Raw genomic sequence first — 25,077 nt, forward strand, 5'->3', positions numbered from 1 at the left:
TAAAATAAGCAGTTTTATATTTTTCTGATGTGTTTGTTTAAATTGTTTCTGTTAAAAAAAAACAGTTTTCTGTTCCCTCTCTGCTTATTCAATAAGTGCTTATTTTAAAATGACTTATTTTAAGTTTTAAACAACTGTTCCAATAAGATATTATGCAGAAAAATAGTTTCAAGGGGTTGAATTACTTGGGAAAACAGTAAAAAAAAAGAGAGGGCTTTTGTGAAACATTGGCTAGACTAGATGTTAAAGGACAGAACATTGATCCACCAACCTAGAAATTAGGCATTCACAGTTTGTTTGCTGCAACATCTGGTATCATCCTGGATCTTAAAGTGATTCAAGAGTGCAAAAGAAAAGTTAGGATAAGTTGTTGTACAATGGACAATAATGGCTGAGGAAAATTCTTCAATCTTGCTGATATTAGCCTCCTTCCATATCTTGATTATATTGTGAACATGGCAAAAGAGAAAGTGATAGACACCAGTATCATCTATGAACGTCTTAGAAAGGAATAGACATCGGTAAATTCTAAGGGACTTTAGTGAAATACAATTGTTTTCCTTTGTGCAATACTGTGTGGTGTTGAATTTGGAGTTATATCATCGTGTGTTGTAGAAGAATAATAATACTTGTCAAAAGAACAAAATCAAAATAATTTTTATCTTCTTTCTTCCTATTTTGCATTAATTAGATTAAGCTTCATTAAAAAGTTTACCCAATTTTTATATGCAAAATAACTGTTTTTCTGTTGTGTTACTAAAGAAAATTGACTCATGATTTGATTTTCTCTTGTAGAAATCTCAACTTGGGTTTAACTCTAGAAGTTCTTTGATAATCTACACTTAAATAGTATCTAAAATAATTTAGTTAGGGGATCTATATTTGGTTTAGATAATTTGAAAGGTAAATCATACCAATTTGATAAAAAAAAAAATTGATGTATGCCGATAAAGGTGATGAAATTGTGTTATTATTGACTCCGTTAAAATTTTATTTAAAATACAGGGATAATACAAATTCAATCCTTACAAGTTTATAGAAACTGAACATTTGTTTCGTGGATTGCACAATAATTTGATGGCGGTATTTAATGATATTGATTTTATTTTTATTTTTTGAGAAAAAGGTTAATGATACAAGTTGAGGATAAGTGAGAGACGATAGAAGATGACATAATTTATAGCAACTAACCGAGATCATCAATACAATTTTGTAAACAACATTACTCTTCAGATAACAAGTGTATCGGACAATTTTATTTTTACATAATATAAAGGAGGTTTAAATATAATTTTGATTTTTGCAAGTCTTTTTTTAAATTTTACTCTATATCAGTTTGTATTTTTTTTAAGTGTGAATTTATGGAATTATAAATGAAAAATTTGAATCGATTAAAATTAAAAAAATATAAATTGACAAGAACTAAAAATAAAAAAAAATTACATTAATCCAAATTAAAAAAAAAACATCACCTTAAAGAGACTAAAATTATAAAAAAAAAATTACCAGAACCAAAAATAGAAAAAACGTCAACATACACTAATAATATATTAAAAAAAACAAAAAAAATTATATATGGAGCATTTAATGCTAGACTTATTGTAACCTCTGTTCAATTAATGCTCCATTCAAGGTATGGCTGGTTTAAGATTTGTTTTATTTCTACGTACCTTAGAGAAGGAAACAACTTTCTCAAATGTTCCAAGTCAACATCCAAATCCTTTAGGTACTTGAGATACACCATCTCCACACCCCAATCATTATTTTCACCATGATCCAAACTTTCGAGTTTTCCTCCTGTTATATGTAGCTCTCTCAATTCCAATTCTTGAGGTAGTTTGCTAGGCTTCAACCATTCTGGAATATTTTGGCCAGGAAAGCCTTCAAGATGCAACTTTTTCAAACTTGAAGGCACACTTATCTGAATATCAATGTACCTTGTGTCAAATACACCCCATGATATTTTTAGATGCTCTAGTTTTGACAACTCTTCCAAGCTTTCAAACTCCCCATCTTGGATCACGGCCCCACTTCCTATACGTATGCTGAGTCGCTCTAGTCTTTTCAATCTTGCAGCAATATCAGATATTCGGCAGGGAGTCTTGCTAGAACTACCTAATACAAATCCCTTCAGTACCCTAAGCACAGTCAGGTTCTCAATCCCCTTTGGCATTCTGTCCAACAAGTAGCACTCAGACAAATTCAAATACCAGAGACTTTGCAATGATGAAATATCACTAGGTAGCGTTTCTAGATTGTGACAGGCCTTGAGATCTAGAGTTTCTAGGCTCTCAATTTTTACGATGGAAGGTGGAAGCTCGAATATTCTTGATATCCCTCGAAGGCTAAGACATCTGAAATACTCGTGACCACTCAACTCCTTGAGGAATTCTTCACTGTCCACTTCAATATGATGTTTTGGTGAATCTTTCGTCCAACGACCAAGTTGAAGCACCTGCAAATCCTTCATTTTGGCCATCCATCCGGGTCCAAAATTAAGATAACTTGCACCAACATTATGAATATAAAAGCAACGGTTAGATTTAAAGCCAAAGCCATCACTTAATTTAATTTTACGTTGGTCAAGTACTAAACGTTCATACCCAATATCACTGGCACGAGATGAAGATGAGGTCTTTATTTGTGAATAATAACCACAAATCGGCACTTCCTCATTTTGAAACAATGGACTTAGTGACTTGTGACGGACCAACGGATTAATTTTAAATTTACTCGCAATGGGAGACTTGCCATTACCATGGGGTACAATTACTTTACTTCTCAAAAGAGGATCAACCCGTTTCTCTGCAGGCCAAATATAATCACCATACCGAGAGAACCAGAGAGCGATTAATTCCCTTCTCTTGAAAACAGCATTTTCAGGAAACTGCAAGATGAGAGATGAGAAGCAACGTTTGTCATAAGGATCAAGGTTGTTACAATAGTCCTTAATAATTTGCAAGTCCTCCTCCTGATGAAGTTGTGGAGTGGTGGAAGAAGGGAGTGGAGTGACATGATGAGATGATTGTCCAGATGAGAGAGCAGCTTGAGCATGATGAGATGATTGTCCAGATGAGGCAGCAGCTGGCAGCTGGCAGCAACTTTAGAGTTGAATTCCATATTTTCTGGCAAAAGTGTCCCTCCTCTTCCCTCAACTTAGCTATGTTTTTGTTGCGAATATAGCCATCCACAACCGCTAACGTGTCAAGGAGTTCTTCTTCATTCTCCTTCACCTTCAAAAACACCTCCTTTATCTTGTTCAACTCAGACTTCAAATCATTCAATTTCCCTTCTTTTTCTACTCTCTCCAGATCCTTCAACACTCTATCCACTGCTTTAAAGCGATTTGTTCGAATAGACATTTTCTTTTTTGCTTCAGGGACAGACTTTATGGTGGCAGATGAAAGACTTTATGATTTTGTGTGATTATATTTTATGGAAAACAGATGAAAGAAACAATATATTTTTACAATAAGATTGAGGGACACAATGGTGAGTGATTTTGTGGCTTGATGCAAAACTGAAGAAAGGACCTCAATATATATAGTTTTTGAAAATTATAAATTATGACATCAAGTTACACTCATGGGATCAAATGACAAAAGTTTAACGTCATCCTTTTCTTAACTTGGAATTTGATGTATTTAACTTGGTATTCACTCAATAGAATTTGTTTAGAAGAAACTTAAACTCGAAATAAAATTAAATATGAAATTGTCTATGGTAAAAAACATATAAAATTAATGCATAACAAGACAATATTGTTTCATGTATTTTTTTTAAAACTCCAGCATAGAAAATAGAAGATTTGTGTAGAAAATAAAGAATTTATTAAATTGAAACGACAGAAACCATGAAGGAAGACAATAATAAAGAACAGTCATTGCATGGGAAAATGATGAAAGAAAAGTATCTTTCTTTTTTGTTTTCCTTTGGCAAGAAAGTATTCCAATAGATAAAGACATGCAAAGAATACCAAAATCATGTTTCACGTCATTCTTTCTTCCCAGGAGAAAATTTCCACTGTAGTCTATCCTTTGTTTCTCAAATGGAATTATTCCAACAGACTATGACAAGCAAAGAGAACCCAAATACCCAATAACAAGTTTGGCATCGTTCTTTTTTCATTGAGAAATTGTCACAATAGCCCATCCTTTCTTACACAATGGGAGGGGGCCTGTTTGTAATTGGATAGGTTGGAGAGAGACAAATCAAAGTAAGAAGGACTGCATTTATGTGGATCGTGACAACATAAGTTACCTTGGCTCTTATAATATCTTATTGTTTATGTAAGTCATTTCCAGAAAATTTTATCTGCCCCTCCATGAGAATTGTGCCTCAAGGCATCTTACAAGGATAATCTGCCTCATGAGGAAAATCCATTTCTTGGCGGTGAAGTAAGAGAGAATATCATTTTTAATTGTTAATGCTGTAATTAATATCAATTTATTAAAGTGAATACTCTTGCAGCTTTCCCTTTACATTTACACTATTTTCAGCACCAATTCCTTAGATTAGTTAGTACCAATCCCCTTGCATGTATATGAGGGTGCTTCCCTCCTACATAGCATTAATTTGAAATGAACCATGACGAACCTTAAATTGAACAAGCAGGGGATATTATACCTGTGTGAAGAAATGTCAACGTACAAGAATAAATTACTGAATTATAAATTTGCTTAAATATTGTCGAATGTATATCATGAATTGTTAGATTATACAGGGAACCGTTTTGTTATAATCTTCAATTCATTTTACTTACAGGTACTTTATTATGTTGCATTTATGCTAAAAGTGATAAAAGAATAAGGTCTACCCAAAAGAATCACCGCAATGGCATGTTAATTAATTCTATTGGCAGAGCCCTCAATTAACTAGAAAAAGGTGATTTTTCCATAATTCATTTAGGAGAGTCGAGTCATTCATTTTCAGTAGGATTTTGATCGAAAACCAAACCAAACCAATTACCAAATAAGTTCAGCAAAAGTGCCCAGTAAAGTCAACATTCATGCTCATGTAAACTTTAGCTCACAACTACTTTCCAGCTTTGCTAAATGCTTTGCAAGTCATATGCAGAGGATTCAGGATGGCATTTATTGACGAAACATGACCGATATGAAATTATCTTATATAAAATGATTGTGCGCTATTTATTAATTAAGCATGAGAAGATAGAAAACTATTATTCCTATGACATGAAGGACCAAATGCCTCAGCCAAACCATATACTTCCAAGACTGCTAGTCACTTCAATAGACGATACCAATATATCAACATAATTGATATTCATTGAGTCTATTATACCAATGTTAAATTTTAACCTAAAATTAATTGATATTAATTAAAATAATTCAATAAATATATATAAATCGTATTCCGAGAAGTGAGACATAATATAAGATTTTCTAACAACCAAGATATGATTGATACGAGACAATACATGTCTTTCAAGTTTCAACATGATCCATACAATACAAGTTTAGCAAATAAAATATATGTTTCATATGCATAAATGTTATGCTTCTTTATTTATTTCAACATATACTTTAACAATAATCAATTCATTGTTTTAAAATATTTCTAATATCAACGAACTACATCGTATGCCTTTTTTAACAAACATGCACAACATGGGGTCAATATCTATTTCTTTAATTCAATGGAAGAACTTTTAGTGTGGTTTCCATTTAGTCATCAAGAAATGCAATTTAATTATATGTAATTCTTAGATAATTTCTGTACTTTTGAGTTTTTTTTTTGTTATATGCTTTTTTTTATCCTACATATTTATAACAAGAAATTATTTTTTATTATTATGTTTCCTCCACTATTAAAAAATAAGATTTTAACATCAGTTATTAAGTACTTTCAATATTGGTTATTAATCGATATTGAAAGTAATAATGTTAACATCGATTTTATAAAACTGAAATTAGCATAAATCTCACAACATTGATTTTTTTAAAAATCGATATTGTATAATAAGAAATAACAAAAAAAGTAAAATTTGTACAAAACACTAGTTTTTATCAAAATCAATGTTAAGTTATACTTACAATATCAATTTTTATAAAAATTGATGTTAAGTTATACTTACAACATTAGTTTTTAGGGGGGGAAAATCGATGTTGATTTGTATTATCAACATTAGTTTTGAGTCAAAACCGATGTTGCATTATGCTAATCAACATCGTTTTTTTAGTAAAAATCGATATTGTTTTTCAACAACAACATCATCGATTTTGTTATAAACTGATGTTGGTAAGTAGAAGACAACATCAGTTTTTATTAAAATCGATGTTGAGTCAAAGTTAGCATCGATTTTTATAAAAATTGATATGTTTATTGGATTTTTTTTTAAATATGTTATCTATTTTTTTACTTAATTCAAATTAACTTGCAAATTGAAAATCAGAATCAATCCAAATAATTTTAGTCTATTTTCATATAGTTTTTAATAGAAATTCCATATAAATTGAATATTTACTATGAATTAAAAATAATATTTAAAGTTCATACACAAAATGAATTGTAAAAAATGTAAATTAACTAAACTACAATACTAAAATTACTTAAACAACAAATCTGTTAATAATTCATTTCAAATAGTTTTCTGGCCTATTGTGCAAGGAACAAAACTAGATGACAAAATTGTCCTTAAGACATATGATTGTCATTTGCCTATATTGGAGAATAATAAGTTATTATAATACATACATTATTTAAATGTATTTGTTCAGTTTAACTTACCCATTCAAGTAGACTCCTAGATACACATCCCTCTTTGAATTCTACATCCCGTTCTTAATATAACTTTTTAATTCAAATTGTGATTTAACACTAGGTTAAGACAACACAAATTTAAAAAATTAAACCAACATATCAGTCACAATTCACAATAATTAGATAAGAGAAAACAGATCTAATGAGACTTTTAGCTCATTAATCTGAACATTAGAAGTTCATTCTCTATTGTGAGTTTAGCATAGTTAGTTTGACTAAATAATACTCAGAATATAAATAAAAAGTTTGTGCTGTCTCACCAAATATTTTATGAAAGAAAAATAAACAAGTTGATTTTCATTTTAGACAACCATAGAGTCAATAATCTTTTGAAGTCCCTAACCTAATTTTCTCAGGCAACATTTACATTCTTAACCCATTCTCTTTTTGTTAAAACATGGAAAACAAGAAGAAATCAAATTGGCCATATAATTTCATCATCTATTATTTCTATTCAGAGGTACAATTGAAAATTGAGAAAAAAGACCTTACAGAGGCCCAATCCAACTTGTTGCAACAAAGAATAATATAGTGATTCTTTACTTCAACACAAGAGCTTCTTAGGTACAGCAGAGAATAACAACACAAAAAATGTATAGTTCTATGAGATCAAAACGTTTAGACTTTTTCAAGTATGGAAGATGAATTCCACAAGAGATGTAAATGTACTCTGTCCTTACGATTTCACTGGCTTTCTTAGAAGGTTCCCACTTCCTAGTTGGTTGGGGTCCAACATCCTTTGACCAGCACGTTTTGTTAGACTTTATGACAACTTATTATCCCTTTTCACTACTTGAACCAATATTATCAAACTCAAACGCTCATCAATCTAATTGGGCTATTGAGTCATTAAATCATAAGTCAATCAAGGAAATCAATAATTTACTCACATGATCTAGTCCACATTAAAAAAAGTTTAAATATATTTTTCCCCTACAATTTAGTGCTTTTATTTTACTTTTGTCCCTGCATTTTTTTTTCATTTTAATTATTGTAAAATGTGTTTGTTTTGTTTTTCGTCCATAAAATATTTTAGATAGAACTTTGAATGATAAAAAAAATCTTTGAAAAGTGAAAAAGAAAATTATTTAAAGCGTTTTAAGAACGGAAACAAAACAAAAAACATATTTGACAAGGATTAAAACGAAAAAAAATTACAAAGAACAAAATGAAAAAATGTTAAATTGTAAGGACGAAAAATATATTTAAGCAAAGAAAAAATCTATAAATTTATACACTTAAAGTTTAACAAAATTTAATATATTTAGAAGACAAGTTTTGAACTTGTTTAAAAATCATGAACAACATATTTGTTCAAAATTCAATATAATCTGACAGACACAGACATAATCTAGCTTATTTATTTATTAAAACTATCATTGTTTATTGACAAACATAATCTAATATATGAGTAGCAACTATAAAAAAATTCAATGAAGTCAATATACTTTTACAATACCTATTTTATTTTGACAATACAATTTTTCATTCATCTCATTATTATTCTGATAAAGAATAATCATTTTTCAAACCAGTAAGTCAACCAAATGAGATAGAGTAAATATAAGTTTTACTCACAGATAACAAAAAAATCAAGGGAAAGAAGTCAAATTATAAGTGACAACAACTTTATCATCTCAAATCACAAAATGCAATTATACTTGGTAAAGAATTAAGCAAATCTATATAAAAAAAAAACACAATTATAAGGTATAAATTAAATTTTCTCAAATGAATAATGTTCTTCAACTGTAAAAATGTAAAAATAAAAATAAAAATTACATGACATGCCTGGTCAATTGGGTAAAGGCTGAGTTGCACCAAGTTAGATGTGTGCCAGATCCAAATGATTGGTGTAACGTTATACTTTTCGTAATTTTCTTGCAGGTGACTTAATTGCATTGCAAGAGAATCTAAATTTAATTGAAGTGTACATTTATAATTAATTAATTAATTGTGAGGTGATGACACGTGGTGTTTGTATGTATGATTATGTTACATATGAAAAAAAAAACCTTGTTTTAGGTGTAAATAGAAGTTCTAGAATGTTTGGAATGAGAAGGATGCGCCTTGGGTGATAGGGATGAGTTAAGTGAATTTAGGAAGTGATGGGGAATGAATAGAGAAAAGGAAAAGAGTCATACACTCACCTTTTGATTTAAGAAAAAAGAATCAAATAAGTGGGCTACTGTCAAGAAGTGAGTTGTAACATCCCAGTTTTTCGTAAATAAATTTAAAAAGCTTTTTAGTAAAAATAAATAAATAAATATAGAGCAAATAATAGGCTGAGTACCTTAGGTATAAATAGTTATGTTAAGTCAGATGTCTCCTTTTTGGCCTCATTTTCGTTTTTCCCTCCTCTTCTCAAAACCCTTTCTTTTTTCACAGCCCACCAAACCTATCTCAGAAAAACGACGATCTCGAACCCGTTCACCGTTGGATCGTCGTGAAATTTGACTATCATGTTCGCAACCCAATTCCGAAAATTCTCACCGTTGGAAATTTCAAAATCATATCTGAGCTTAGAGGAAAACCCTTCGCATTGTAGCATTTTAATTTCCCGCAAAAACCCAAAACTGTCTCGGTAAAAATATGATCCCAGTTTCGTTAGCCGTTGGATTTTCATGAAATTTGGATATGTTGTTCGAAATTCAATTCCTCACACTTCCACCGTTGGGATTTGCGAGATAATATTCGTAGAGGGAGAAAAAGGAATCGCATGAAGACAGTATAAGTGAAGGTTTCAATCTCTTCTCCGTCTCTCTGACGTTTGGGAATTCTATCGGAGCAGTCGGAGGAATAATTGAAAGAATTTCAGGGAACCGCTAGAGATGTTGCTATCGCTGGCTGAAGACACGTGAGTTCGCTCAGAGGTAAGGGATGAGTTATTCACAGTTGGGGCTTAGTGAGAATATGTCTAGGGATCCTTAGAGGATTAAATTGAGGTTTTATTTTGAGATGTTTATTAAATTGCAATTTTTCCTTTATGATTATAAATAAAATATTGATGTCCTAATGAAAATTGCTTGATAAATTGTGCTCTTGATATTTGTATATTTCGACCTATGATTTTGATATAATTGTGTAATATTATTTAAGGGTTTTAGTCCTAATGTTGTGATAGTCTTTTATATAAATTGTTATATTGAAGATATGAAATGATGGTTCAAATTGTGAGTATGTGATGAATTGTAGAAGAACATGTTGCTTTGAGATTATAATATTGTTATTGAGATTGAGTATAAGTGTAAAGTTCAACATGTGTTAATTTGTGAGATACATGTAAACATGTGATGGTGAATTGTGATACTATGAGATGTGAAATTGTGAATGAGTTCTACTTGTGGATAAGTGTGTAGTTAACACTTGATGTGAAATTACTTGTGTTGTAAGCTATGAATTGTACAATAACCCAACCAGCGTTATCTTGAGAAAAGTGTTGATGCCCAGTGTTAAAGAGAAAATGTAGGTTTCCTATTTAGGAACCAGTGTTAAATCGTAGCGCAATTGTGTTGAACGTGTTTAAAACATGAGTGTAAGGTCGTGGGTATTGTATAATTCATGAGCAGTGTCTACATGTAAAAAAAAATTATTTTAGGGGTTGGACCTGAATCAGGAGGGAGAGGCCCTGACGGACTCTTCGGAGTGTAGGCCTTGGGGGTCACCGGGTTTGAGTGCTCCTTTAAGCCTATGCTGATCTCATAAGGTTGGAGCATTCTCGCAAAACATCGTGACCCTGATTGGTCTCCCTATAATCTTACTTAGTGAGAGTGACCTGACAAACTCATTGTGTGGTGTGTCTTGTTATGTACTTCTAAGCGTCTCAGGGTGGTTTTTCACTGACATGGTACCACATTGCATATAGGATTGAGTCTTAGCATAACTATTGCATATGTTTGCTAATTGATGTGTTATTATATCTTGATCGAAGTGTGGGATTCTTGTGTAATGTGATTGATAATTGAAAAGTGAATTTTGAATGACGAAGTGGTGAAGTTACGTGAGCTACGTTTAAGCAAGTGGTATCTCATTTATATAATATGTATATTTAATTGTCTTGTTTCTCTATTAGCTAGGAATGTGATAACTCACTCCCTGTGTGTTGTTGTGTTTGGATCCTGTGATGATCTTGAACTTGTGTTCGGAGGAGCAGATGAATAGATGGATGACTATGAAGAACCTCATGCTAGAGGACACGGGAACACAACGCTCTAATAGGATGTGACATTAGGACATAGGTTCTATATTAATTGTATGAAGCTTAGACGACCTTGTTGAGTCGAGAATGCTTTATTATTTATTTGGACAAGTTTGAATATGATGTAGAAGAAAATGAATGTGAGCCTTTTTCCCCTTTGAAAAACTTGTTTAAAAAAAATGTTTTAAAATACTTTTAATTAATATTTGAATTTTTTTTTATTCCTTATTAGTATATATGTGAGGGGTAGAGGGTGTCACATGAGTGAAATTTCATACCGGTTAAGTAATCACAAGAAGATTATCATTCTTCTGGCATGAAGTCTTCCTCCTCTTTGATGCATGTAGAAGTTGTTCCCACTCAATGGATTCACATTCAAAAATTTCTTTGCCACTATTGCTAACCAGCTTCAATCCTGATGTTGTGGCATATACTGGGAAGACCCCACATTCTTTTATCCTCTCTTCATCACCATTCCATCCAAATATAAATATTATATTGCTGAAATGACCATACCAAAATATCACATGATCTGTAATTAAATTTTGGCAACATGCATGTATACCTTCTGTCCCAGCTGACCTCTATGCCATCTTCATAGGTAGAACACCAAATATTACCAATTAAGGCTGATCCCACAGAAAGAATGATGCAGTAAACGAAACCGCACAAGTCAGATGTTGGAAGATGAGGAATAGTTATTGAATCATCTAAACCAAGCTCTTCTAGGGATGGTGGAAGCTTTGGTAGAGACATGAGTTTCTCGCAACCGAAGACTTGTCAGCATTGAAAGGTTTTTTATCTCGAAACCTACTATTATTTTTATCTAATTGCTCAAAGGTAGCCATATCAGAATTACCAAAACTATGGTTTTGGAGCTTGTCTGATTTTTCACTTACATTTGCGAGGAAGCAACAATATTCAAACTCATCAGGTAGTTTGTGATATAAAGTAGTAGCACGGGTGGTTTTACCTATGCCATCCATGCCCCATATTCCAAGGGTTTTAACTTCACTTTGCCCAATTTTTAGTAAATATTCAATCTTTTTACAATGTTCCTCAATCCCGACTAGTCCTTTACGTTGGTTTTGGTATCTAGGAGGCAATTTTCGAAAAACATCTCCAACTATGTCCTTAAGTAATTCAGGATCAGTCCTAGCATATTAAAGGCAAACAAAAGAAATAAATGATGTGTAACTAAAAGTGATTGATTATACATAATCTAATATCAATATGATAGTGCAATAGAGAAACAAACAAGAATATAAGGGGGCAATTAAAGTCAAATGACTTAGAAAAGATAATCAATGCCTATTATTTTTTAAAGATAATCAATACATTGTCTTTCTCATTTTTTCTTTCAGAAAATTTAATCACTCAATTCATTTTATTAATTTACCTATAAGTTCGAGAGTTCCACCCAGCTAAATTGAATGCTTCAGTGAGAACAGCTTTCCATTTCTTGCACCTAGGTTCTCCCTCATGTTTTTCAAAGGCTTGCTCACAGCTCCCTGTCTGCTTCCTCACATGGGATGAATCTACGTTGTAGAAAACTGGTATTACCATTTGTCCTTTTTCATTCTTGCATTCCATAATCTTGATGAGTTCACCCAAGCACCATTTTGAGGAAGCATCGTTCTCTGAGAAAATTAGAATATATACATGAGAATCTTCGATGGCTTTGGTGAGTGCTGGTGAGATTTCATCTCCCTTTTCAAGTTGATCATCTATATAGGTTTGGACTTTTTCTTCATTCAAAGATTTATATAGATGGCTTGTGAAATTCGGGTGTCTTCACCTAGAAAGCTTAGAAAAACGTCATATCACTTAGATGAAGAAGCAACAAAATTAATGCTTTGGTGGTCATTCATTATGAATTAATTCCTAGTGTCGCACCTGCAACCATCAGAAGAATGTTACAGTTGAAGAAATGAAAAATATTTTGTTTCAATGCATTTTGTACCCTTGTCTTTACTATCTAATATGATCAAGGACAAGGTCATGTTCGAAACAACATAGACAATATTGCAGATAACAGCAAACTGAAAGCTTTTGCGTAGTTTCTACTTTCTAGCTACATAACACTTGCTTAACCGCAGTAAAAAAAAAACTTGCTTAACACAAATTATTAGTTTAAAAGGTTAGTCAGAAATCACAAATCATTTCATATCGGACGTCCTCAAGAAAATGTTATAGTTCCGTACTATCATATATCATTGTTAAAATATCATTTCATATTAAAGTTTGTATATATTTTTTATTTATTAAAATAATAATTTCAAAGTTTTAATTCTTTTACATTTTGAGTTTTAGTTGGTGTTTCTTATTTTGTTAAAGAAACATACTGCGAGTCTTTTTTTTTGGGTAATGAAACACTGTATGTCTATTATATACATTACATGTTTATATGTATAGTTAACTGGAAATTCATTTAATATAGATTTATGAATGTAAGAAGAAAAAAAACCTAAATTGAGAGAGTTATATATAGTTTCTAATCACTTGTTACATTTTAATTTGAATAAAAAGAGATAACATAATTGTACATAAAACTACATAAAACAATATAGAAAACAATATAGAAATTTTTTTTAGTACATATTTATATATTTTCTTAAGTTTTATGTTGTGTCTTTGGGATGGTGACATGAGCTTCTTACAACCATTTATATCAAGCAATCTCAAGGATGGTGGAAGCTCCGGTAGAGACATGAGTTTCCTGCAACCATCTAGCCGAAGGCTTGTCAGCATTGAAAGGTTTTTGATATTTGCAGGCAAGCTCTCAACATTAGTTCCCCTTAAGTATAACTTTTCTAAAGACACCAAGTGACCAATTGATGATGACAATTCACTTATATTGGTGTAAGATAAGTTCAATTTTGTCATTTTCTCTGATGTTACTGAGAATTCCTTGAGAGATGAACAACCATCAAGTTCCATTGCACGGAGAGATTTTGAATGAACATGGAGTTTATGCAAGCTTTTGCAACCTGAAAGTGAAATGCTTTCAAGATTTTCTGCTTCAGATAAGTTTGGGATCTCAATGAGGTCTTCGGAATACGAAAGGTCAATTTCCTTCAAATTTACAAGATTCTGTAACAAGAAAGGTGCATCACATTGTTCATAAATTTTAAAATTCATAATCATGAGCCTTAACTGTAAGAGAAACCTAAGAAAAATATAGTTTGTATAGCCACACATTCTTACCTGAACCCCATCCCAAAGCTTTTTAAGCTTGCTAAATTTCATGTGAAGCACTACTAGCTGTTCAGCACAAAAGTTAGGTGGCAAAGACTCAAGATAACATAGATCCCAGTGAAGGTACCTTAGTTGATTAGACAATGACTCAAGACCACTAGGAAAGTACAATGACTCAAGACCATTAGGAAGGTACAATGACACAGGACCATCAAGAAAGTAAAATGACTCAAGACCATTAGGAAGGTACGATGACACATGACCATTAGGAAAGTACAGTACTAGTGACTCAAGACCAGGAAAGTACAATGGCTCAACATCATTAGAAAGGTACAATGATTCAAGACCATTAGGAAGGTACCCGTTAAAAATTCTGTCACTCAGCCAGCTTTCTCCATCAATTCGAAGAAATCTCAAGTTAGTCATCTTTGCAAGGGAATTGGAGCTCAAATTTAGATCCTCATTTAATCTAGACAAATCTAAACTTATGCCTTCAACAACATCAGTTCCCTGACAAACAAAAATTAGAATAATATTTAGCAAATTCTATCATACTACCTACATTAATTCTAAAAAGACATATGTATATATTCACAACTATAGGCAATTACATCTTCCATTTACCTTGTTATATTTCAATACATCGTGCACTTCCTCATGTCTCCATAATCGGGTTCGTCTTCCTGGGTCTTTAGATTCTTGATGAACAATTTCTCGACCCATTTCTTGTATCAAGTCATGCATTAATATCAGATTGCTATCTGAAATTGTTATGAGAGCTTTATCTAAAAGGATGTTTATCCCAGGTGCTGGAAAGAACTCAAAAGCTTCCAGTACTCTTGTTACCCAACATCTATCTCGTCCTTTGAAGAAACATGCAATGTCTAGAAATATGTCCTGCTCCGAACGATCTAAGCCATCATAACTTAGTTTTAATACTTTATGAATTTCCTTATTTGGAATCTTCTGAAGTTTTCTCAATTCACATTCCCAGATTTCTTTACTTCTTGATCGAAGACTTGCACCCAAGACTTTTAAAGCCAAAGGAATACCTTTGCAATAGGAAACCACCATTCTTGATAGATCCGCATAGCCATCATTAGGTTGTTTTTCTCCAAAAGCAGTCAAACAGAAAAGCTGAAGAGACTTATCAAAGCTCCATTCCCCAACCGGATATATTTCATCAACTCGGCTAAGTATTTGTTTATCTCTTGTTGTAACAATGACTCTACTTCCTGGTCCCAAGAAATCACAATCAAAATCTGGAATTATTTTATCTAATTGCTCTGAGGTAGTGACATCATCTAGGATAATGAGAACTTTTTTATCTTGAAGCCTACTATGATTTTTATCTAATTGCTCTAAGTTAGCCATATCAAAATTACCAAAACTACGATTTTTGGGCTTGTCTGATTGTTCACTCAAGTTTGCGAGGAAGCAAGCATCTTCAAACTTATGAGACAGTTTGTCATATAAAGTAGTAGCAAGGGTGGTTTTACCTATACCACCCATACCCCATATTCCAAGGGTTTTAACTTCACTTGAACCAATTTTTAGTAACGACTCAATCTGTTTACAATGGTCCTCAATTCCAATCAGTCCTTTACGTTGGTTTTGGTATCTAGGAGGCAATTTTCGCAAAACAGCTCCAACAATGTCCTTAAGTAATTCAGGATCAGTCCTAACATATTAAAGGGAAAGTAAGAAATAAACGATGTGTAACTAGATAAATGATTGATTACACATAATCTAAAATGAATATGGTAGTGAAGTAGAGAAACAAACAAAAGAATAATTGGGGAATGAAAATATAATGACTTAGAGAAGATTATACATATGCCTATGTTCTTTTTATGCATCAAACTTCTTAAGTAAACTACCATAAAAGGTGACGTACTACAACAGAAGTATGCTCAATTTAGAATCAAATTTGGCCACAACTCAATTTAAACCAATACATTGTCTTTCTCATTTTTTTTTCTTTCAGAAAATTTAATTATTCACCTGTAATTTCGAGAGTCAAACCCAGCTAAACCGGCTGCTTCAGTGAGAGCAGTTTTCCATTTGTTGCATCTGGGTTCTCCCTCATGTTTTTCAAAGGCTTGCTCATAGCTCCCTGTCTGCTTCCTCACATGGGATGGGTCTATGTTGTAGAAAACTGGAATCACAATCTGTCCTTTTTCTTTCTTGCTTTCCATAATCTTGATGAGTTCACCCAAGCACCACTTTGAGGAAGCATAGTTCTCTGAGAAAATGACAATAGATACACGAGAATTTTCGATGGCTTTGGTGAGTGTAGGTGAGATTTCTTCTCCCTTTTCAAGTCGATCATCTATATAGGTTTGGACTTTCACTTCATTCAAAGATTCATATAGATGGCTTGTGAAGCTCCTTCGAGTGTCTTCACCTCGAAAGCTCAGGAAAACATCATATTGTTTAGAAGATGACATAGATGAAGAGTTAGAGGAAGAAGCAACATCAGTGATCCTTTGCTGCTCATTCATTATGATTTCGTAGTTCTGTACCTGCAACTACCAAAATGCTACAGTTGAAGAAATGAAAAAGCTTTTACGTTACAATGCATTTTTGACACTTGCCCTAGCTATTATTCATTGAAATTTATAAATCTGTCTAATATGAAATCAAATAGCTCAAAGTTCAAAGCTAATATGATTTTGAGGTGTTCTGTGATCCTTGGAAATTGCTTTTGACTTGGTCTAAGCTGATGGTCCATTTGAACATAACATAAGCTCAATAAACTATCAGATATAAAAAAAAAGTCTAAAAAAAGAATAGTGAATCTAAACTACAAATTACATAGACTATACTAGTGCGGATAGAAACCTATACTCCTAAACTTCAAATTCAGATTAATATTTCTTCGACATCAAACTACTGACTGTCTGGCATCTACCTTTGATTGATATTTATGCAGTAAGTTTGAAACATCGCAGCTGTAAAATAGATGGATTGTTTACAAAATACCGTCAACTTTAAATACAAACTGATATCGATGAACAGAGAATTTAATATGACATTAACTTTTAAATCTGCTATGTTTTGGCTTCTTTGTAGGCCAAGTTGTGCTTCATTTTCAGTTGTGTAACCCCACTTATGGACCAGAAAGCAAAGACTGGTAAAACAGAGGAAATACTTAGAATTGGGCCTAATTTGTAATAAAACTTTATTGACTGGCCTGCAATTAAAACCTGATATGTCTTTTCTCAACCAATGTGAGCTTGCTTTCTATCAAACAAATCATGGTGCTGGTAGAACATTGAATTTCTCTTGAACAACCTAGACTGAGAAAAGCATTGAGATTTGAGATCACCACACTTGAAAGAATAACTTGGAAGCCACATGATCAGACCAGGATAGACATTAATGGAATTGGTATCAAGTGATAAGAGAAGGCGTTAGCATTGATTCTACTTTCTAGCCATTTAACACTAGCTTAACACAACACGAGTTTAAAAAATTAAACCAACATATCAGTCACAATTCACAAATATAATTAGATAAGAGAAAACAGATCTACCTTAGATTAAAAGATGAGAATTTTAGATGATTAATCTGAACATAAATTAGAAGTTCATTCCCTTAGAAATATTGTTAGTTTAGCATAGTTAGCTTGACCAAATAATACTCAGAATATAAATAAAAAGTTTGTGCTGTCTCACCATATATTTCATGAAAGAAAAAGAAAAAAAACAAGTTTATTTTCATTTTAGACAACCATAGAGTCACTCATCTATTGAAGTCCCTAACCTAATTTTCTCAGGCAGCATTTACATTCTTAACCCATTCTCCTTCTGTTAAAATATGGGAAAGAAAACAAGAAGAAATCAAATTGGCCATATAATTTCATCATCTATTATTTCTATTCAGAGGTAAAATTGAAAATTGAGAAAAAGACCTTACAGAGTCCCAATCCAACTTGTTGCAACAAAGAAGAATATAGTGATTCTTTACTTCAACACAAGAGCTTCTTAGGTACAGCAGAGAATAACAACACAAAAATTGTATAGTTCTATGAGATCAAAACGTTTAGACTTTTTCAAGTATGGAAGATGAATTCCACAAGAGATGTAAATGTACTCTGTCCTTACGATTTCACTGGCTTTCTTAGAAGGTTCCCACTTCCTAGTGGGTTGGGGTCCAACATCCTTTGACCAGCACGTTTTGTTAGACTTTATGACAACTTATTATCCCTTTTCACTACTTGAACCAATATTATCAAACTCAAACGCTCATCAATCTAATTGGGCTATTGAGTCATTAAATCATAAGTCAATCAAGTGAATTTACTCGCATAATCCGATATACGTTAAAAAAAAGTTTAAATATATTTTTTATCCTTATTAATTCTTGTAAAATGTATTTATTTTATTTTTTTCCATAAAACATTTTAGATAGTACTTTGAATGATAAAAAAATGCTTTGAAAAGTGAAAAAAAAGCTACTTAAAGCGCTTTAAGAATAAAAACAAAACAAAAAAAAAACAGATTTTGCAAGGATTAAAATGAAAAAAAAATTACAAAAACGAAAATGAAAAAATGCTAAATTGTAAGGATAAAAAATGTGTTTAAGCAAAGAAAAAATCTATAAATTTATACACTTAAAGTTTAACAAAATTTAATATATTTAGAAGACAAGTTTTGAACTTGTTTAAAAATCTTGAGCATCATATTTTTTTCAAAATTCAATATAAACTAACAGACATAATCTAACTCATTTATTTATTAAAACTATCATCATTTATTGACAGAAATAATCTAATATATGAGTAGCAACTATAAAAATAAATTCAATGAAATCAATAAACTTTTACAAAACCTATTTTATTTAGATAATACAATTTCTTCATTCATCTCATTATTATTTTGATAAAGAATAATCATTTTCAAACCACTAAGTCAATCAGATGAGATAGAGTAAATACAAGTTTTACTCATAGATAACAAATAAACCAAGGAAAATAAGTCAAATTATAAGTGACAACAACTTTATCATCTAAAATCATAAGATGCAATTATACTTGGTAAAGAATTAAACAAATCTATAAAAGAAAAAAAAAACACAATTATAAGGTATAAATTAAATTTTCTCAAATAAGTAATATTCTTCGACAGTTAAAATATAAAAATAAAATAAAAATTACATGACATGCTTGGTCAATAGGGTAAAGATTGAGTCGTACCGAGTTAGATGCCCACCAAATCCAAATGGTTGGTGTAACATTATACTTTTCGTAATTTTTTTGCAAGTGACTTAATTGCATTGCAAGAGAAACTAAATTTAATTGAAGTGTTTATAATTAATTAATTAATTATAAGGTGATGATGTGTGGTGTTTGTATGTATGATTTGTTGGACAAGTAGCCTCAATAACTTAAAAGACGGGTGTGAATTAAGTTTCAAAATTTTCCACTAACAAACTTCTAACCCCCTTCTAAATGATAGGCTCAGAATGCAGAAGCAACAACCAATTTAATAAGGTTCTTTAAACATGCAAGACAAAATTGATTGCAATAACATAAATGAGATAAGGGAAGAGAGAAACACAAACTCGATATATACTGGTTCGGCCACTTTCCATGCCTACGTCCAGTCCTCAAGCAACCCACTTGAGATTTTCCACTATCTTTGTAAATCCTTTACAGACTTTGAACACACCATAGGATCCTTCACCCTTGTGTTCAAAGATTCTCCAAGAGACAACCTGTCTCTTGATTACAATTCTCACAATCCAAGAGACAACCAGTCTCTTGATTACAATTGACTTTCTGATATGAACAGAAAGATTTCTCTCCTTTAGAGCGGATGATACAAATTGAAGTTACTAGAGGAATTTCTCTCTTTTAGAGATGATAATACAATTTGAAGTTCCTGGATGAATTCTCAATAGATTTGCAAGTGTTTGTCCAAGAGTTGTTGAGAGAGCATTTGGCAATTAAGTTCTCTCAGAATATCTCTCTCTTGTTTTTTGAAGTCAGACACACATATATATAGGTCCTTCGTGCCTTTTCAAAATGGTTTGAAGATATGTGTCTTTTCGAAATGCTTTTTCAGAAATTCTTCCATGGTAATCAATTACAAGTTTATGGTAATCGATTACACAATTATATTTTGAAGGCTCATGACTTTTCAAAGTGTTTTCTGAAGTGTTGTTGCTGGTAATTGATTACATGATTCAAAATTCAAATTCAAAACCATTTTTATAAAAATTGTTTTTCAAAATTGTCTTCTGGTAATCGATTACACTGCTTGGTAATCGATTACCAGAGTCTTGATCTCTTGGAAACACTTTCTTTTGAGGCAAAAGCTTGATCCTGAATTAATTTTGAAGCAATGCTTGTTTGTTGAAGCAACCTTATATTAATCGTGAAGCAATGTTTAACCTTTGAATGTTTGTTGAAGTAATCTTGAAAACAACCTTGTTTGATTATTCTTTAGCATCATCAAAATCATGTATTCATACATTCACATGATTATGTTACATATGCAAAAAAAAACCTTATTTTAGGTGTAAATAGAAGTTCTAAAGTGTTCGAATTGAGAGGGATGCACCTTGAATGATAGGAATGGGGTGAGTGAGTTTAGAAAGTGATGGAATGTGAATAGAGAGGAGGAGAAGAGTCATATACTCAGTTTTTAGTGGAATCAAAACTGAACCAAACATACAACAATCTTATTTCACTCTCTTCTTCCCTTTCAAGAAAAACCCTCTATTGGAGAGCTTGAGGTTTTGATCCTTCTTGTTCAAGGGACCTTGTATTTGTGTTTCCTTTGAGTTTTGGGTTGATTTTAGTGGTAAGAGACCTTCCTCTTTCCCCTTTCATCCTCCATTTTTGTTTTCACCCATGAGCACTTTTAGAAGCTTCATAAAAGTGTTCATTTCAAGGTTTTGGTGTGTTTTGTGTTAGTTTTGAGGGTTTCGGTGGAGTGGATGATGTAGAACTATTGTGTGAGTAAAATAAAGCTTTCATCTTGGACCCAAAGGCTCTTACTTTCTTCCTTCCGTCATCTCAAAGCAAATTCAATGAGTTTGGATAGGTAAGGGAAACTTTACTTTGATTGAAATGCTTGTTTAAGTGGTTGATGCTTGAAATATTGTTTTTGGGTGTGGAATGATTGGTATGAATGATATATTATGTCTAATTTGAATTGGATTTGATTTAGAATCCATTTGAGGTCTTACTCAAGAAATTCAAAGTTCTACAGACATTTGCATTTAAGCCAATGTCTGCAAGAAAATGTGCTTGATGGATATTTCAAGCTTAAGCGTAGATGAATCTAGGCTTAAGCGTATGTGGATCTAGATTTATGCAAAAATTCAGAAAGGCTTAATTGTAGTTGTCTGCCAAGTTGCCTTTGGTGCATTTCAATTCAATCTTAAATGCTTCTTGAGGTGTATGTGATTGGTGTTTGATTATGAGAACTTGTGGGGTAAAAAATCTCACAATGTCTAGATGAACTATGTGAGAGTTCATGATTGGTGACAATGATATAAATGGTGAATTGATGATGAATTAAACAATATGTGAATAATGAATTGATGATATGTTGAATAAGATATGTTTGATGTGTTGATAATGGATTGGATTATCATGAATGGATTGAATTGTTGATGAAATGAATTACATTAACGATGGTGGATGAATGTAATGATGATGTGATATAATATTTAATCATAACATACATGCATTAATGAATAACATTGCATATGAGTAGGCAGGTAAGTTGGGGTGCTAAAAAGACCCTCAACCTAGTGCTGGAGGGTGGTGGTGGTGGCTAATGGTGAAAGCTAAGCGCCTACAGAATGGATGGGTAGACAAATCCCTGAATAGGTTAAGGTTGTTGCAACCCTTACCAGAGATAAGTCACTACCCGCGCTCATCCATTTTTTATAAAACCACACTACCTCTGTAGAGTTAATTTGAGTCTCACCAAATCATCAAGGTGTGACTATGTTAAGGGATGTATTTAGATTAATCACTCAATGTGAAATCTTCTAAGAATACAAAGTCAACATGACATAACATGATAGTTAGACTCATGTATTGATAATTTGTGACTTGAGAATGATGTGTTACTTGATGAGCTGTATTAGTACATGGTCGAAAGAAAAGTGAAGGATTTTTATATCTCTTTTAACATGGTGATCTTTTATTGTTTCAATTATATGATTTCTTTTAAAATGAGTTTACCCTTGCGTTTTCCGTTGAACTACGATGATCTTATATTATTTCAATTATATGATATTTTTTTTATATGACATGTTTGCATTCATGAAAATTATATGTATTTTCATTAATTAAACTAATTCAAGAGTTTTAAAATGACTAAGTAATTTTCTCTACATTAAAATCTTAGTGTTTCATGTAATGGCATCCGAGGTTGTTATAGTTTGATGCTTGATTCCTAGACCAACGGGTTGGCCCGACTAGGAATGACAACAAGCCGGGTCAGATTGGGCATGTGTAGTGGCTTCCTACTACTTGGTCACTGGGGAAAACTCACACTTGCTACATGTCGGGTATCTATTTGAAAATTATCCATGAATTTTTTTATACGTGCGACTGGTATCAATGGGTATTTCAAATTAAAAAAAAAAACATTTTTAAGAAAAAAAAAGTGATTCTTTTAAAAGACAGTTTATCAAACATACTCTTCATTTGCTACAAAATTTGAAAATAAAATTAAACTATTTTCAGATTTTGTGTGCAAAAATTTTTATGTTAAAATTACATGTCTTTAATGAAATCGGATTTTGTATTGTAAAAAAGAAATCAAAGAAAAAATAAGGATAACATATATGGTGTGTTTTGAATCTCTTGGACCCAATTCCTACTAGTAAAATGCATCCCAACAACAATAACTAGTGAATCAACGGATGACGGGTATTCACATATACAAATATTATCATACTCGTATTATATCCCTTAATGAGCATGCCAAAAAAACCAATACCCACAACTTGCGGGAAACTATTCATCTTCTATCCATAACAAATCTTATCCACCAATATTCACATACATAAATTTTTTTGTCATCCCTTAACCCAACCTATATTAGCCGAATCTTATGAGTTATAACTATGACTTGAATTGAATTATATATGCCTCCCACAGAATACACCAGTGAAAATTTTACAAACTTGTAATAACTGAATTTGATCAAATTATAAGCATACAATTTAAAATTAAAAGTATTGAAACAATAATAAACAAATAATTAGTTCTGATATGCTGTCAATGTAAAATTTAAATCAGAAACAATTACGTCTAATGTATTGATATTTATATCAATAAAAATTTATTAAAAGTTTACAAATATATAAATCTTATAAATATAAAACTAAACAACTAATATAAACTAGGATATTCTTGAAATACATTAATCAAAATGTTATACATATTTCTTTGACTGTGAAAAAAAAACACGAGTAGAAAATTAAATATACACAGTCCAAAACTAAGGGTGGGTATGCCCTTTAAAGTTGTATCACATGCCTTAAGAGAAACAGCACACTCGCGCAGCAGGCTCCAGCTGTCCAGCATAATTATGAGAAACAGCACACCGCACAGGCAATAGTGGTCTGAATAATGTTGTCTTTAATTGATGTAAAGTAATTGATGATCGTCCGGTCGTCCTGTTGGGATTTTACAGCTATCCGGTGTTAATTAAATAAGGGCTGTTTTGAAATATTTTACCAAAATGGAGCACTCAACTTTTTATTTTAAAAGAAAATAAATTGATTTATTAATGTCTCATATTGATCCCTTTGATGAGAAGGAAGGAAAATAAAAGAGGAAAAAAAGGAAACTGGGTGAGTGCTTTGTATTGTCTTTCTAAATTTTTAAGCTCTACATGTCTTGTATTATCAGGGTGTGAAGTGTCTTGTAATATATTTCAATCATCTATATAATCAAGATGAATCTAATTTTTTTAATTTATAACTTAAAAACTTTACAATTAAATATATTTGATTTTAAATAATTATAAGATGAGTGATATTTTAAGAAATTTTTTAAAAGACATGAATGAAAATAAAATATATTAAAAAGTTTCATATTAATTTATTGAGACAGACAATAATCCTAAAGTCGTTAAAACACAAACTCTTGAGGTCTAACTATTCACTTGAGATATTTGTTAATAGTTTCTTGATGGGGAATAGTTATAAAACGTGCTAGAATTCCATTTTTGCTGGTAGGTACAACAATCCTTGAAGCTACAATACAAACTGTACATTATTGGAAAAGTTAAAAAGGTCACTTCTCCTAGCATGCAATAGTAATAGCTAAAGAAATGTTTCTTGAATTTAGTGACAATATTAAAAAACCTTCTAACATCGATTTTAAAAGGCTTTCATCTGTGTTATACACCGCACAAAGACATTGAGAGCAGTAAGAATAGCCGCCAAAATCACTGTTATAGACTGCAAAGACATTTAAAGCACTTATGTTCAATTAAAATCTCTCCGTGATCTGTTGCTCAAAATCCAGTCGTGTGCAAGATTAACTGCACCCAAAATCCAGTTCCAGGTTATTCCTAACCCCCAAAGTGATGTGATGTGGGCAGTTGAATAATTAGTCAATTGGGTCATTTCAAATAAGTTTGTGATTTAACGTCATTAACTTTAAGTTGTTAAGTAGTTAAATCAATATAGCAATTAGTTAAAAGAGTTCCTTACATCTTACTTCTTATCCTTTTTCATGTGTACTTTTATTTGGAAAGTTTCAGGAATTGCAATTGGAAGTAGATGGCAAGCTGTGTAGTGGCTTATGTCAACTTGGCTTCTTTCTATGCCATTGGTCTTACTATTGGATGTGTTCTTGGCTTTAAAACAACTCTGGGAGTAGCGTTAAGTGTGAAACATTTCCCAAACTAAAT

At 31.8% G+C, this 25,077-nt stretch overlaps 1 protein-coding gene across 1 annotated transcript; it reads right to left on the reverse strand.

Moving 5' to 3' along the window:
• Window positions 1-1,518: 1,518 nt before the first annotated feature.
• LOC114424199 lies at window positions 1,519-18,269 on the reverse strand. The gene is made up of 9 exons (XM_028391050.1): window positions 16,184-18,269; window positions 14,804-15,860; window positions 14,189-14,689; window positions 13,491-14,074; window positions 12,381-12,773; window positions 11,955-12,136; window positions 11,547-11,610; window positions 3,202-3,408; window positions 1,519-3,101 (listed from the first exon to the last, which is right to left on the reverse strand). The coding sequence occupies exons 1-9, from the start codon at window positions 16,681-16,683 to the stop codon at window positions 1,613-1,615; spliced, it is 4,977 nt and encodes a 1,658-aa protein (XP_028246851.1). The 5' UTR covers window positions 16,684-18,269; the 3' UTR covers window positions 1,519-1,612.
• Window positions 18,270-25,077: the final 6,808 nt, after the last annotated feature.

The sequence above is a fragment of the Glycine soja genome, chromosome 8, assembly GCF_004193775.1.
Source record: "Glycine soja cultivar W05 chromosome 8, ASM419377v2, whole genome shotgun sequence".
Classification (NCBI taxonomy): Eukaryota; Viridiplantae; Streptophyta; class Magnoliopsida; order Fabales; family Fabaceae; genus Glycine; species Glycine soja.